The sequence below is a fragment of the Macrobrachium nipponense genome, chromosome 21 (genome assembly GCF_015104395.2).
Source record: "Macrobrachium nipponense isolate FS-2020 chromosome 21, ASM1510439v2, whole genome shotgun sequence".
Classification (NCBI taxonomy): Eukaryota; Metazoa; Arthropoda; class Malacostraca; order Decapoda; family Palaemonidae; genus Macrobrachium; species Macrobrachium nipponense.
The window spans coordinates 20,320,821-20,338,495 of NC_087212.1; the positions used below are offsets into that span (position 1 = coordinate 20,320,821).

At 37.5% G+C, this 17,675-nt stretch overlaps 1 protein-coding gene across 1 annotated transcript in view; it reads right to left on the bottom strand.

Moving 5' to 3' along the window:
• Positions 1–462: 462 nt before the first annotated feature.
• Positions 463–17,675, bottom strand: part of LOC135197825 (N-acetylglucosamine-6-sulfatase-like) — a 34,386-nt gene continuing 17,173 nt past the window's right edge. Inside the window, exon 4 of the mRNA XM_064224970.1 lies at positions 463–3,799. Within this exon, the coding sequence (XP_064081040.1) occupies positions 2,531–3,799 (1,269 nt within the window). The 3' untranslated portion in view covers positions 463–2,530. The remainder of the gene's footprint in view (positions 3,800–17,675) is intronic.

Here is a 17,675-nt window from a genome sequence, read left to right on the forward strand (position 1 = left end):
AGAACACGGATTAGTAACCGTACATACGTTTTCCCTGCACCTACTACACGTTGGATGAGGATCCGTCGACACCGAAGTTAGGAACCTAGAACATGGAAAGCCACTGACTCCTGGGCATTTCCTTTGTCTCCTCTTCGAAGCGGTAGACGATCCCGATGTTGAGGCAAAATTCTCCATCATACCACGTATACACTCTTACCACACACTGATCACACTTGGAGAAAGAAAAGGAATGAAAAATAAAAAATGAAATGGATAAAGAACGGGCAAACTGAAAAACCGGCTTTAAATGAGATAGACAGTAACACGTCTTATCTTAAAGGCGGTAGGAAAATAACTGATGGGTCACAGGTAGCCGTGGGCATTCTGGGTATACATGCCCCGTGACCTGGTATAGATGCCATTAGTCCCTGGATCTCACAAGTGTAATTTTAATTCTACCGGTTTCCAGCTTGGCGCTAGTAAATCCTAATGTTAAGACCGAAGGTTTGTTTCGTGTATGAACAATTCAAAAATTACATACAGAAGAATAAAAAATACAGAGGATGATGTTCCACCCTCGGAAGAAAATGTTTAATCAGGTAATAAGCAACTACGTATGGCATTTGACAATTGTCAGTATTAAGTATTAAGTCATCTTTTTATACATGGCCTAAACAGTTTTATAAATTACCTCAGTAATGAGCACCTAGCATCAACAGTAGCAAATCCTAATCATTATCATCAGATGGGCTTCTACTATGTATTGTGTTGCACTAGCTCTCATCACTGATATTTGCTAACTGTCCTTCAACTAAAAGTCAATTTATCAATTTTATATATGTACAGTATTAACAACATAAGCAATAGTTGGAATAGTTCTAAACTGCCATGATACCTCAGTCCTAGTGTTTCTACTGAATGTTGCATTTTATTCAATTTTGCCAACTCTTTCTGCCTACGCTATTCAATCACCCTGCCTCCAACACACCTCTAACACTGAACATTCCTTTACACTGCATGTGACTTATATTTGTAAATTGTTGTAAAATACCTTTGGTATGCTTACAGTTTTAATCATCAGTAATACAGTAATATGGGAAATGGGAGAGAGAGAGAGACAGAAAATTTTGGTTCAGTACACTTGTAAAAACAAGAAACCTAACATGTCTTAGATGACATAACGATAACCTAAATTTTGAATAACATATTAATAAAAAAACAGTACTAATGCTGTAAAATATCTTCAACTTACAATTAAAGCATCAGCAGCAGTGCAGTGTGAGAGAGAAAAAGGAGAGAGAGAGGGAAAGGATTGTTATTATAGCCATGCAGACAAACATTTGTTGTATGATTGCATAAGTACTTAAGGTGTGTTGTGATACTCTGATAATATTTTTGTAAGCCCCACCACATTCATGAATATATTGTAATACTGAAAAATATCTTCAAATATGCATTAGTCACAGTATCAGAAATTAACACAAACTCAAAGTGATAAAACAAGGCATGGTAGGATAGGCTATTTTAGTTTGAGTTGGGACAAAGCCATTACTAAAGTGAAGGGGCAGAGACCTCAATATGCCTAAAAATACAGGTTTTAGTTTCTTCTTTGCAGTAATATCTGAATACTGGTAAGTAAGAAGCTTCAAAAATATCTAACATTGAAGAGGGATGAGATAAGAGAAGAGAGGAGTGTTTTAAATTTTTCTGAAACATGCTTGCAAAAGTTAAGGTATGTCTAATATGCCAAAAACTATGGTATGTTCATGACTACACTGCAATTGATAATAGTAAAAATTGTCTTTCAAATGAACTCTTCTTTTTATATAAGCCAATTTAATAATCAAATGCCATTATGTAAAAGACTTAATATATAGCAAAACACATCTTTCTAGCTGCAGACTATATGAAAAAAACAAATTCAAAAAAACACTCACTTTACAGTGTAGTACCTACAATCTGCCTATACATCATAAATATTGCAGCAGGTAACCTACATAATTCCTACCAAATTACCAATTCCTTTCAATTAAAACAATGCCATAAAAGATTAAGTCACTACTATTCAAAACAGATCTTAAAGAGGATATTCATTCTTGTACATAAATAAACTGACTACATCATTTACGACAAAAGCATATTAGGAGAAAAGTGTCCTAAAACTGCAATCCAAACAACCACCAAAAAATTTAGTTCAACAACCTTTTTCAACACTCAATAACCTCAGGGTTTTCCAAGACATGAAACAAACTTTGAAACCAAAAAACTTAGTGGTTCAAGTTTTCAACACTAGCAATAAAAGAATACTGCAATATTAACAGTGTACATTACTAAGACATGAACCAAGAGCTATTTCTTATTCATAGATAGTATTATTCATATGCTAACAACAGTTTCATCCAAATTTTTACATTTAACCAATGGAAAAACACCCAAGGCACAGAAATATCACCAACTTCCATACAGCATAACCAATGGGATGGAGAATCATTTAAGGCAATTTTAATGAAATCTAATACTACTGTCTTATTGTATCATCACCCAATTTCTAAATGACAAAACTTCCTAGCTCCTGACACCTACTTCCTCTACATCTCTGAAGATTTCTTAGAAGATTAGTAAGTTTTCTATGAATTTCATTGCTAATGAGATTTACACTATTATTTAACTGAAAAGGGTCTCTGTTTAAGTCATAAAACTCCTCAAAAGATTCATTATCATTCCATTTGCAAAATACCTGATTTTCTGTTTGACTTACCTGTCTAACACATGCATAAGTATTATTTTTTGAGTCTTCACACTTGCATGAAAAATCTGGATTGCAACCAGACAAGCCAGTTCCAAGAAAAGAACAACCGTAATTTTCATCCTTGTATTCACCAGTGTGTTCTATCAATACAGATCTTCGCAAATAGGTAAAAGCTTTAGTTACCCCAACTATACTATTTTCATGTAAATCTTTTGAAGACTGCGAAATGCTCCCATTGATTGTGATAACTGATTTCATTGATGATCCATCCATATAGGGTGGTACTGGTATGCCTGCCAAGTCTAAGAAAGTTGGAGCTAAATCAATGTTTGTAATTGGATATTCAACTATAGAACCTTCTGGAATCATAGGTCCCCTAATCAAAAGAGGTACTCTTATATCTGTTTCATATGGTTCACGTTTGTCAAGGGGCAACGAGAACTGACCAAGATGATATCCATTGTCTGAAGTGAAAATAATGTATGTGTTTTCTAACTGATTCTTTGAGGAAAGATAATCAATAACGTCTTTAACCATATCATCAACTGTAAGCAAAGTTCTAAGCCTGTTCCTAAATATATCATCAACTTTCAAAATATATTCACCTGGCAGAGGCTGAACACCTAAACGTAAAAGCCAATGTTTATCCTTTCCATTTACAACATTGAAATTTGCTGTTCTTGGTGCTTTTAATGATGAAAAATTAGTTGCATACTTTGGTTCAGGCGTGAATGGAGCATGAGCACTGGGTGTGGACAACATCATGAAGAATGGTTTATCAAATGATGAACTTGTTAAAAACTGCATAGCTCTACTTCTTATAACATTGGTCAAATAATCTTTATGAGGATCATCATGATGCGTCTCTTCACTTCCGTTGACAGACAGAGTGTAATTGTAGTACCTGGAGTTACCTTTCAATCCAATCCACCAGTCCCAACCAGGAGGGATGTGATTTAAACCACCTGCCTGGTTTTCTCCATACTGATTCAGATATTTTCCCGCAAAGAATGTTCTATACCCATTTAGGTGCAAATGTGCTGCAAAGCTCTTCTTCTCTGGTCCAGCCTGAGGATGAATTCTTGGTGTTGACATCTTTTAGTGTCCACATAAGTCAATTTGTGAAATCATATTACCTTCTATATGTGGTATATAGTACAAAGGGTAAAATTTTAAAAGACCATCCATTTAGTTTTTTCATATTTCTTTCATTAATTAAATTACATAAACTAATTACTATGAAATTCAACACAGCCACTATCGAAGACAATTAAAGTAGTCTCATTTTAAAATCTCTATCAAAGAATTTATAATAACAATTCACATTTAAGCATATTACCAACAGCCCTTTGTCCCAGTTAAGCATAATACCAATAACCCTTTTCCAATCTAAGCATGTTATCAATAACACTTTTCACATATAAGCATATTACCAATAATATATCAAAGCTTTGCACTTGCAAACACCATGCATTTCATATCACACTAAATATAAAAAGAGAACATGCTCCACTTAACAAATATACCTCTGAAAAATGTACACCTAAATGTTAAAATTTAACATTCCACTTACATGCAGTAATATCAGCATAATATACATGTTCCCAATAACCGGAAAAAACATTTAAGTAGCAATATTTAAGAAGCTCTAGAAATTATGGATTTACCAATAAAGAGGTTATTTAAAGAACTCATTCATAATGAAATAACTTTACACTGTGCAAAATAAATTCCAGGCACACAAAGCAAAAATGTTCAAGCCAGTGCACATACTTGACCAGCTCCATTCAGCTATACCAGACTCCAAATGAGAGAGGGAGAAAGGAATGAGGGTTCTAAAGTTTATGATGAATGACTTTGCATGAAACCTTGTTTTATTGTGATAAAAAAATAAAACAGTCTGAACTGCTATTAAATAAGGAAGATGATGTTAGGCTAGGAGATTGTTCTACCCGAAGTACATTCTAAAACCCCGCTTGTTCATATTCGGAACAAACCTTTGGTCTTAACAATAGGATAAATCTTCTCGTGCCAGCTGGAAACTGGTTAAAACAATCAAAGATTGTAGAGCAAGGAATCTGTGAGATCTGGCAACTCATGCGTATACGAGGTGAAGGCTGGTCGACAACCAAGCAAGCACCTCGTGACGTGTTAGTCTTCTTTTGACCGTCTTGGAGAGTAGATGCTTTTGCTCTCCTTCCAAGCCGGTTGCTTTGTTTGCCCGTGATTCTTTGCGTTTTCAGTTGTCTGTGTGTGTGATTGTGTTTATCATGGAGTTTACAGCCTCATCAACGCATGTGTCTGGGCGTTCAGGGTTTTCCGTGCTCCAGGTTTTTGGCTTCTACAGTTACAGATCCCCATACAATCTAATTTTTGTACTATTACTAATCCATACCTGGAATGTCTCGCCTGGCCTAAGTTGCAGTGGAAGGTGTTTTACAGGAAGAGGGAGCATCGTAGAGTTTCTACCCTTTCTTCTTGGGAGGGGTATTCTGCCCTCATTTAGATGATTCGGCTTTCCCCCCTCCCAGAAGCGCTCCTCCTACTGCAATTGTTCCTCAGTCTCCTTCCTTCTCTTCCATTGATTAATCACTGGAAGTATCCGGAGTTGCTCAGAAGAATGATGTTATGTGTAATGTAGCCCCCTTTCCCTCATGATCTAATGTCCTTCCCGAAAGAGAGGAGGCTGCTTCATCTGTTTTATTATTTTCAGATTTGAAATCAAACAAGATGGCAGCTGTTTGGGCGTCGCTGTGCCTATAGGGTTCCCCCTCCTTGGATAGTCTGCCGACTCATTTCTTGGAGGCACGAACCCAGCCCCCCATGCCAGTCCCTCCTCCCCCTGGACTATATTATTTTGGATCTACGTAGTGTGGTGACACCTAGTGGGATGCTTATGTCAACGTCGACACTTTCTGGGTCCTCTCTTATCACTCCTGAAGGAGGCCATCGACCAGCACTGCCTTTAGAGATGTCATGACATCACTCCCAGCATCCTCTCAGCCTATGACATCAGCTGTGGTGGTGTCTCTTCCTCCTGTTGTTGTGACATCATCCTATTCTGCTATGACATCATCACTTCCTCTCGCTGAGCAGTCGGAGACGTTGTTTCAAACTGTATTTGAAAGGCTGGACTGTTTTTCAAGAGAAATATTCTGCTCTCTCAGGGAAGAAGAGTCATAAAGTGGGCCCCCATATTCGCTTCTCCAGATTCACGGACTCACAGATTTGCAGATTTCTCTCTGGACCACATCTACCCATTATTTGCTGGAAATTCGCCTATTCGCATGTTTTTCCGACAATGTTATTTTCATGACTAAATACATTTTTATGATACGAAAATTATTTACTAATTTTAAAATATCAATATTAATCAATAATGTATTAGTAAGTTTAATAAGATTAAATGATATTACATAATAACAATAATAATTCCCTCTCTCTCTCTCTCTCTCTCTCTCTCTTACAGAGATGTATGTTTTTTGTATGATAAATAATTTACTAATTTTCAAACATTAATATTAATGTAAACAGCAATCAATTCATTACAGAAAATACTATAGTGAATTAGTAAGATTTTAGTTTATAAATAAAAAAATTATGTAAGAATGAAGGAAATCCCAGTCATCATGCATCTTTCTTTCAAACTCCAGATACCAAGCTGAGGCGGCTAAGGTCCAACACCTGTCAAATACATCAAGTAATGTGTCAGTCAGTCAGTCAGTCAGTCAGTCAGTCAGTCAGTCAGTCAGTCAGTCAGTCAGTCAGTCAGTCAGTCAGTCAGTCAGTCAGTCAGTCAGTCAGTCAGTCAGCTGAGAGAGAGAATATGTTTATTAATATTTTCAAATAATAATAATAATAATAATAATAATAATAATACAATGCACAACTGGAATACAATACTTATAAGCTCTGGAATTATACTAGCCCTTAAACGCCGAAGCGGTAAAAATCAAAAACTCCCCCGAATGCCGGAGCCGGTTTTGAGTGAGCGCGGAAGCGGGGAAAAATAAAAAATCTTTTTCAAAAAATCACAGCGCGCTTAGTTATGAAGATTAAGAGTTCATTTTTGGCTCCTTTTTTTTGCCATTGCCTGAAGTTTAGTATGCAATCATCCGAAATGAAAAATAATATCATTATCATATGTAAATAATGTGATATATGGTAACAAAAAAAAGAAAATTCATACATAATTGTATTAAAATCACGCTGTGCAAAAAACGGTAAAAGCTAACGAGTTTCTTTTTTTTTTCGTTGTATTGTACACTAAATTGCAATCATTTTATATATAATACATTATAAAACAATAAAAGCAACACCGGAAAAATATTATCACAAAATGATGTACGAATTCGTAACGCACGGACGTAAAAAAATGTTTTTTTTCAAAAATTCATTGTAAATCTAAATATTGTTCTAGAGACTTCCAATTTGTTTCAAAATGAATACAAATGATTGAATATTACGATACTGTAAGAGTTTTAGCTTACAATTGCAGTTTTCGACCATTTCCGAAGAGTTAAAAATGACCAAATGTCAAAATTTTTTTATAAATTTTTTTTATATGCAATTATTTCGGAAATTAGAAAAGCTACAACCTTCAAATATTTTTCCTTTTATTCTACATGAAATTGTTCACATTTTCATATATAAAACTCTATGAAATGCCTAATATGAAACGGAGCAAATTTTCCGAGAATGCGATGTACGCAATTCGCGATTTATGGCGGAGAATCCGCGCACGGAGGGAAGGAAAGTTTTTTTCATAAATTCACCATAAATCGAAATATTGTGCTAGAGACTTCCAATTTGTTGCAAAATGAAGTTAAATGATTGAATATTACTAAAATATAAGAGTTTTAGCTTACAATTGCATTTTTCGACCATTTCGGTAGAGTCAAAGTTGACCGAATGTGGTTTTTTTTCTATTTATCGTGATTTATGTGCAAATATTTCGAAAATGAGAAAAGCTACAACCTTCAATTATTTTTCGTTGTATTTTACATGAAATTGCGCACATTTTCATGTATAAAACTTTATGTAACGGCTAATTTAAAATGGTGCAAACATTACCACAATCGCACGTATGATTTTATCGGAAGAGTTACCGCGCGGACGTAAGGAAAATGTTATTTTTTTCATAAATTCACCATAAATCGAAATATTGTGCTAGAGACTTCCAATTTGTTACAAAATGAAGGTAAATGATTGAAATTACTAAAATATAAGAGTTTTAGCTTACAATTGCGTTTTTCGACCATTTCGGTAGAGTCAAAATTGACCGAAGGTTGAAAATTTGTCACTTATCATTTTTTATATGAAAATATTTCAAAACTGATAAAAGCTACAACCATGGGTTGTTTTTAGTTGTATTGTGCATGAAATTGCACACCTTTCCATATATAAAACTTTATGTAACGGCTAATTTTAAAATGGTGCAACATTACCACAATCACATGTATGATATTTTTCGGAAGAGTTACCGCGCGGATGTAAGGAAAAAGTTTTTTCATAAATTCACCATAAATCAAAATATTGTGCTAGAGACTTCCAATTTGTTGCAAAATTAAGGTAAATAGTTGAATATTACTACAATATAAGAGTTTTAGCTTACAATTGCGTTTTTCGACCATTTCGGTAGAGTCAAAGTTGACTGAAGGTTGAAATTTTGGCACTTATCGTTATTTATATGGAAATATTTCATAACTGATAAAAGTTACAATCATGAGTATTTTTTTGTTGTATTCTAAATGAAATTGTGCACATTTTCATATATAATACTTCATGTAACGGTTAATTTAAAACGGTGCAAAAATTATGTCAAAGTGACGAACTAATTTTTGAGATGTGTCACTGATACTTTTTAGTGTGATAAGAAAGAAATTTGCGCTTGCGAGCCTGCGTAACGATTGTAAACAAAACAACGCCTTGATCCGTGAACTCCCAGCATCCCCCAATTCGCGTGATTCAAAAGCTTTCGGCTGGTAGGCCTATAAATATTTTTCCGCGAATTTAAAAAAAAACTTTTTTGAGTCGACGTATGGTACGTCCATTCGGCAATCGGGGGAGATTTTGACTCGACATTTAATACGTCCATTCGGCGTTTAAGGGCTAGCAGAGGTTAATATCAGGAGTGGGATCTTCCAGGGCGACTCACTGTCCCCACTACTCTTCGTAGTAGCCATGATTCCCATGACAAAAGTACTGCAGAAGATGGACACTGGGTGCCAACTCAAGAAAAGAGGCAACAGAATTAACCATCTGATGTTCATGGACGACATCAAGCTGGATGGTAAGAGCATCAAGGAAATAGATACCCTAATCCAGACTGTAAGGATGGTATCTGGGGACATCAGGATGGAGTTTGGAATAGAAAAATGTGCCTTATCAACATACAAAAGGGCAAAGTAACAAGGATTGAAGAGATAAAGCTACCAGATGGGAGCAACATCAAACACATAGATGAGACAGGATATAAACATCTAGGAATAATGGAAGGAGGGGCTATAAAACGCCAAGAGATGAGGGACACGATCAGGAAAGAATATATGCAGACTCAAGGCGATACTCAAGTCAAAACTCAATGCCAGAAATATGATAAAAGCCATAAACACATGGGCAGTACATACCAGTAATCAGGCACAGTGCAGGAATAGTGGAAAGGACAAAGGCAGAACTCCACAGTATAGACCAGAAAACTAGGAAGCATATGACAATACACAAAGCACTACACCCAAGAGCAAATACGGACAGACTATACGTAACACAAAAGGAAGGAGAGAGGACTACTATGCATAGAGGACTGCATCAACATCGAGAACAGAGCACTGGGGCAATATCTGAAAACCATGGGAAGAAGGACCGATAAAAGTAGACGAAGACCCAGAAATATACAGAGACAGGAGAATGACAAACAGAACAGAGGAATGGCACAACAAACCAATGCACAGATAATACATGAGACAGTAAAGAACTAGCCAGGGATGAAACATGGCAATGGCTACAGAGGGGAGAGCTCAAGAAGTAGACTGAAAGAATGATAACAGCGGCACAAGATCAGGCCCTAAGAACAAGATAATTTCAAAGAATGATAGATGGAAATAACATCTCTTCCTTATGTAGGAAGTGCAATACAAAAAATGAGACCATAAACCACATAGCAAACTAATGTCCAGCACTTGCACAGAACCAGTACAAAAAGAGGCATGATTCAGTGGCAAAAGCCCTCCACTGGAGCCTGTGCAAGAAACATCAGCTATCTTGCAGTAATAAGTGGTACGAGCACCAACCTGAAGGAGTGATAGAAAATGATCAGGCAAAGATTCTCTGGAACTATGATATCAGGACAGAAAGGGTGATACGTCCAAATAGACCAGACGTGGTTGACAAAATCCGGAAGAAAGTATCACTCATTGATGTCCCAATACCATGGGACACCAGAGTTGAAGAGAAAGAAAGGGAAAAAATGGATAAGTATCAAGACCTGAAAATAGAAATAAGAAGAATACGGGATATGCCAGTGGAAATTGTACCCATAATCATAGATACACTATACTCTGTTTTTTTCCATCTGTCCATCCACCTGTGGTGTTTTTATATGGTAACACTGCATCCCGGGCTTTAGATAGTTACATTCAGCTTACATTCAACGATTATAATAATATCCTATTTCGAATATTAACGGTGTAATTCGCATACAGTAAATTATTAAAACACTTTTCAGTTGCAAATGTACACCCAGATATCCTTTTATACCTAAAGCTTACACATAGCGTAACTATCTAAAGCCCGGGACGCAGTCTTACCATACAAAAACACCACAGGCGGATGGACAGATGAAAAAAAACAGAGTATAGGCACAATCAAAAGATCCCTGAAAAGGAATCTGGAAAAACTAGAGGCTGAAGTAGCTCCAGGACTCATGCAGAGGAGTGTGATCCTAGAAACGGCATACATAGTAAGAAAAGCGATGGACTCCTAAGGAGGCAGGATGCAACCTGGAACCCTACACTATAATTACCACCCAGTCGAATTGAAGGACTGTGATAGACCAAAAAAATAAAAAAAATATGAAAAATAATAATAATAAAACTGTAATTACAAAAATCCTATTTGATAGTATTTTAAAGAAATACTATAATAATCTTTCCATTTCACTCTTTCAAATAAGGATAACTCTCATAACACCCTAGAAATGAAACTAAAATGGAAGCAAAACTTAAGTGATACTGGAAGCACAACCAAGGTAGGAGGACAACCAAAGAGGATGAAGGTGTGCAGCTAAATTAAATGTGCCACTACTTGTTATTTTGAGGGAATTGTCAGAGCATGCAATACCTTTTTTTTCATTCAACATTCTACTTTATAAGCCTGAATACACAGTGCACTGTAGGAGGCTATTTTATGATGAATGGGATTTACTGGCAGAAAACTGTTTTACTGAAAGTTAATGCTATATAAAATACTAATAATTCACTGCCATCCATGTTTTCCACAATCAATAATAAAGCTGTCTACATATTTTGAAAAAAATATCAGTAAGTCAAGGTTGCTAAGAACAAACATTCCATACACATTAAAAAATACCCATAGTTTACATAGAAAGTTGAAAGCGAATATTTCCAACTATGCGTGAGGCCTCTTTTCCGAGACTAAAAAACACTAATTTAGCAAGTTGTGTATCCTTTCTAATATTTTATGTGCTTTATCTTGAACAAGTACAATTACAGCTTGCATAATATCATAAAAGATAAGAAGTAATACCAGCAACAATCCAAGTATATTTATGGACAATTATATACAAGATGTACTGGGACTAGGAGATGTTGTGGGCAATGAGGTGTCAGTTGCCATAGAGCTGTCATAGTCATTAATAGCGCATTCAAGTGATTTGAATATTTTCTTGAATAATTAATTAAAATATAGCAGAAAATAAGGGTTTTCATATGATATGCACCAGAAGTTTTCAAAGACAATTTTGTACTGGCTATCGTAAGATACCTCCCATCCCTACGGGGATGATAAAACAACAAGGCTGTGTGCCTCAGTAAGTTAGGTTAAGGTTTCACTCACACGGAGTGGATCAGTTAAGAGAAGGGTCATGAAGTGCCCCTTCATACATTCAAACCCCTCCTAACATTTACAACATGTTGCCCAAGTTTATTATCTCGTACTATAAATAAAAAATTATATAACAATCATACAAAATAATTTCAACTTAGCCAAGCATGAGCACAGCAAGAAGTCCTCACTGCATGGCGGCATAAGGAAAAGCGTTCGCTAATGGCAGTGAGAATGATAATCCCACTACTCACCTTCTCATCAATAGTTAATGACTTTGTCACCGAGTTTCAATGACTATTCAAGCTCACACTGAGAGAGATTCCTGCGCAAAAAGCGATGGCTGATATTTTTGTAGCAACAAATACTATTTAAATTCTTTATAAAATAACTTGCTTTCCATTATAATTTTCTAAATAATGAAACTTTCTAACATCTACCATCAATTTCTTATGTGTTTTTTTAAGATTGTACGATTAGTCAATTTTCTGTGAAGTCCTTAAAAGATACAAACTGATCCTCTAATGATTGTCTTTCAGGTAATGAATTGGATAAAATATTTATAATATCATCATTAATAAAATCACAAACTTTCTGTTTCATTAATTTGCCTATGCTATGAATTCCTATAGCTCAACAATTCAATTCCTAAATTTCAACAACTATCTAATCATCAGTTTTCCACTGACAGCAGCCTTGGGAAACGGACCACAGTACTACTGTCCTTACACAGTATCACCTGAACTTCCCAGACAGCTCAGGGGCCTGTCCCTTCCAGTAATGGAATCAGTTAAGTAATGAAGACTGGCATATAACATACACAACAGGGTAACCTGGAGCTAACTCTCATAGTTTATTGTAAATTATTTAGCCTTTACAAATCAGTACATATTTTGTAATTACCATTCAATTTAAAGTAATGATTTACTTATGATTTGAATCCAGAGATATATTTGCAAAACTAATTGCTTATAACATTGAGTATGTACTACCTGCACCTACTTATACCTACTTATACTTACAATATGTGTAATGTACTGTATACAAAACCCATACCATAAAAAAACTGAGAGAGAGAGAGAGAGAGAAGAAGAAGAGAAGAGCCGGGAGAGGAGAGAGAGAAGGATGAGGCAGAGAGGAGAGAGAGAGAGAGAGAGAGAGAGAGAGAGAGAGAGAGAGAGAGAGAGAGGCACATAACATGCAAGTGTGGTTTATCCCAACACAATGCACACATGTATATGTTATGTTCCCTATGCACATACACATACGAAGAAGTGTTTGACAATACATTACTATATTGCATTAAACACGGTACAGTACTGTACAGTGAACCCCCATATTCACAAACTCTAGATTCGGGGACTCGTGTATTCACGGATTTCTCTCTGGAACATTATGTCTTCTGCACCAGGATCAAAAGACTGTCCACTTGGGCTGGCATACTTTGCTTAATGGTTGGCTTCTACATCAAGCAAGAGTCTCTGCAACTGACTTTGAAAAACTCTTCGCTTGCACCAGTTTCCTAACAGTCTGAATGCGGTCAGGACCAAAGTGGACAGTCTTTAGTTGAACCGTCTGAAGAGAGGCTGTTTGAGTAGATTGGGTTTTTGAGGAAATAGTCTCGGAAAGTTCATCAGAAGCTCTAGCAAGTCCAGAAACCACTCTTGAGCAGGCCAAAATTGCGCTACTAGTGTCATAGTCGCTTTTTGGTAAGTTCAGAACTTCTTGATAACTTCCCTCACCATCATCTGTCACCCATGCTAATGGATCTGGGGCTGATGAACAATACAGAGGAAAACAATGGTTCCTGGTGGTCACAAACAGATCCATGATTAGCTTTCCCTACAGTTTCCAAAGATCTACACAAACAAGGGGGTCTAGGGTCCACTCTGTAGGGAGAACTTGCTTCTTATTTGGATAAATCTGGTCAGGATCAATGTTCAATTTTGATCTACCCAGATGTGAAACGCTCTCACTGCTTTGCAAAGGGTAAACAAATGTGTCCCCCCCCCCCCTTGCTTCTTGACATAAGACAGTGCCATAGCATTGTCCAAATGGACTACCACTGTCTTGTTGAACACTTATACTGCAAAAGCTTGTAATCCCCAGTGAATTACTTTTCTGTTCTTTTACATTTACGTATATGCCCCTTCCTTTGCTCTAGAGTCCATATCCCAGAGAACTCCCTGTCTCCCAGGAAAGCTCACCAACCTAGGTCTGAAGCATCTTGAATAACACACTAGGTAAGGGCTCAGAGGAAGGGCTGACTTACCTTGTGAGAATCTGTCTCTTGACCTCCAACAAAGCAGGTCCTCTGATTTCCAGAGTCACTAAGAAAATATACATGTCAAGATACTTCTTTCTGTCCAAACTGACTCTTAGATAAAATTGTAAGTTCCTCATGTGCAGTCTTCCCAGAGTTACGAATTGCTCCATGGATGAGAGGGTCCCCAGTAGGCTACTCCAACTGTTCAGAGCAGGACTGAAAGGAGAGAAATATGTCCACCTCCTGAAGGGGGGACACGAAAAACCTGGAAAGTCAGTTTATCCTCATCCCTAAATATGCTATCTCCTGAGAGGGAGTCAACTAGGACTTCTGAAAGTTTACTAAAAGCCCCAAGTCTTGGCTTAGAAGAAGGGTCTTTTGGAGGTCCTCTGTACATTTCTTCTTCAATTGGGAATGAAGAAGCCAATCGTTTAGGTAGAGTGAAATGTTGATTCCCACTAGATGTAACCATTTCATTATGAGAGCAAGCACTCGCATGAATACCTGGAGAGCTGTGGACAGGCCGAAGCAAAGGGCTCTGAATTGCTACACCTGTTCTGGAAACACCCCATAAGAACGGGGACATGAAAGTATGCGTCCAGCATGTCATTGAATCATCCAATCTTACTGGGGAATGGATGAAAGGATTGACTGACTCATTTCCATCTTGAACTTGGTCTTCTGGACGTACAAATTCATAGCACTTAAGTCCAGAACTGGCATCCAGCCTCCTGAGGCCTTGGGAGACTCCAAGCAGCCGGTTGTAGAACCCGAGAGCAGGCACCTTTGACCACTTCAATGGCTTCTTTCCTGAGGGATGATACTTCCTGGGAGAGGGCTGAAAACCTCTCCGAGCCTACAAAGTACACCATCAATATGAAAGGTGAACTGGTTAAGGGAGGCTTTTGTATGAAAGGGATGGAGTATCCCTCCTTTAGGTTTTTTAAAATCCAGGGTTCTACTCCCTTCACTTCCCTACATTCCCAAAAATGGAGGGGCCTTGCTCCTACTGGAGTACAGAGGACGAGGCTCTCATTTACATAATAGGGGCTGTGCAGAGGACTTCTGGATTGCCCTTGAGGAGAATCGGACACATGCACAAGGTCTAGGGAAGCCTCTTTGTCTGCCTCTACCACAACTGAAGGGAGGAGTCTCTCCTGAGTGTCTTGCAGAATGAGCGAGGAGGTCCTGGGTTGATCTTTTCTGCAGGTCTGACGCAATCTGTAGTACTGTTCCCTGTGGGAACAGGTGTTGCCAGTCAAGTAGAGAGAAAAGGAGGGAAGATTTTTGTGAAAGGGTCTCCTTTTGTAGGAGTATATGAGGGCAGTCCTTAATCTTGCGAGCAGGGGATCGAAGTTAAGCACTTGGAAGACCTTAAATAGGTTCTTAATCAAGTGGTCCAGTTCTGACATCAAGAAAAGTGTTTTAGCATAAGTGAAGGGACACCTCCAGGAAGAACATTCAGACCAGAGAAATCCCCCTGTTAGGAGGCACACTCCCATGGAAAGGGCCTCTCCAGTTGCATAGGACAAGTAACTTCTCTGAGAGAGCCTGGAAGGAAAGAAACTAAGGGAGGCTCTTCCTTGCTCTTTTTTCCCCGAGAACCAACCTTCCACTTTGTGCAATAGTACTTTCTTTGCTGATGAAGAAAGCACAATCTTAGGAAGTCTCATGGAGCCTACTGTCTGGTTGCCCATCAAATATGTGGAAGCCAGGGAAGCCAGAGCTGCAAGCGAGAAGAAATTGGGGAAAGTTGCCAACATAAACCTTAGCAATGAAGAATATGCAAAAGGTGGGGTGACCGGGTCCACTTCCTCTTCCTCATCCAAAGAAAAAGAGACATGTCTGCTGGAGGCTGAGGAATCGAAGGGGTTTTATTGATAAAACCCAAGCTGTTGTCTAATTGAAGCTGAATGGTCGCAAACAAAGGATCCTCTACTGCGGGAACCTGGTATCCCAAGGCAAGGGACTGTGTAATGGCTGGGTTCGGGAGTTTGGCAACGTTACCCCAACAACAGGAGTCGGCGCCGGGAGCTCCAAAGTAGAGACAGGCATTAAAGCTGGTACCAAAGGGTGCTCGGCAGCCAATGGGCGCTTGGGAAACAAACAGAACTCATGAGCTAGCTGGCCTTTGTGCACTAACAGACGCTTGGGTGCTAATGGGCCCCCAGGCAGTACTGAATGCTCAAGAGCTAACCAACATTGAGGCGTCAATGGGAGTTCTGATGCCAATGAGCACTTCATGGAGTTGTATACAGGTAGTGTTCAGGTTACGATAATTCGTCTTACAATAATCCAATTTTATGGTGGGGAGAGCAATTAATACTGATACCGCAATATTTTTTTAATACTATTTTCAAATTTTGCTCGCAACGGACGGGTGCAGGCAGCAGCTTACATTCAGGGAGTGATAGAGACCAAATTACAATAGCCTAAATTAATCCCATCTTCTAGTTAAATTAGTTCAAAAACAGCAAAAGACAATGATGAAAGTATTGTTTTAACGTTAGGTCCATTACATAAATGTGTACAGCCATGAACAACTGAACAAGAAGCAAATTTTTTGGTAAGTAGTACAACCTAACTGGATAACAACAACATTGTTTTGGCTTGTATTTCAAGCATCATACGATAGTAAACAATTACCATAGTCATGTTATAAATGATGTCATGTAGAATAGGACTGATATATTTTATGTAATAACTTTATATGCTATAGATCAAAGATCAGCAAGGAAATATATACTGTCAAATTTAAACCAAGTTGTAGCTGAAGCTAAGAAAACTGTTCAAGCTGTTAATGACTATTATCATGCATTGCCAACAAGTATAAAACTCTCATAAACTTATGCCATCAAATACAACCATAGATAAAATTGAGAGAATCATCTCAATCAAAACTACTGGGCTTGACACATTTTACTGTATTATGATGAAATCAAGTGAATCACGTTTCTTTTTCACACAATAAACATCTGTTAACGAAATAATAATTTAGTTCACAATGACACGTATTCAAGTCATATTTAAACTTAAAAACACGTCATATAACAAAAAATGACCCTGTCTCATATAAGTAAAGTATCTAGATATTCGCTTAAGTTAACTAGAAGCAAGACAATTTGCTCAGAATTGAGTTATAACTCTATTTGTTATCAGCTGATTTCCAAACCAAAACATTGACCGCTATGTTAGTATTTTATAAAACTACAGTAATATGTTTGTTTGTATGGTGTTTACACATTACATGGAACCAGTGATTATTCAGCAACGGGACCAACGGCTTTACGTGACTCCGAACCATGTCGAGAATGAACTTCTATCACCAGAAATACACATCTCTGCCCCATCAATGGAATGCCCGAGAATCGAACTCGCTGCCACCAAGGTTACAGGCAACGACCATACCAACCACGCCACTGAGGCACTTACAATAATATGAGAATACATACAATATTATAGGATACAGTGAAGTAATGTATAACTTTTTTTAAAAGACTCATAGAAAAGATGCATATTCATTTTGTTTGTATCTTATAATTTATAAGTAGCCATCAGCAGTCTGACATCGTTCTATGCCGATGTCGGACCATATCTGATTCTCGTTTTGTGCCCAAT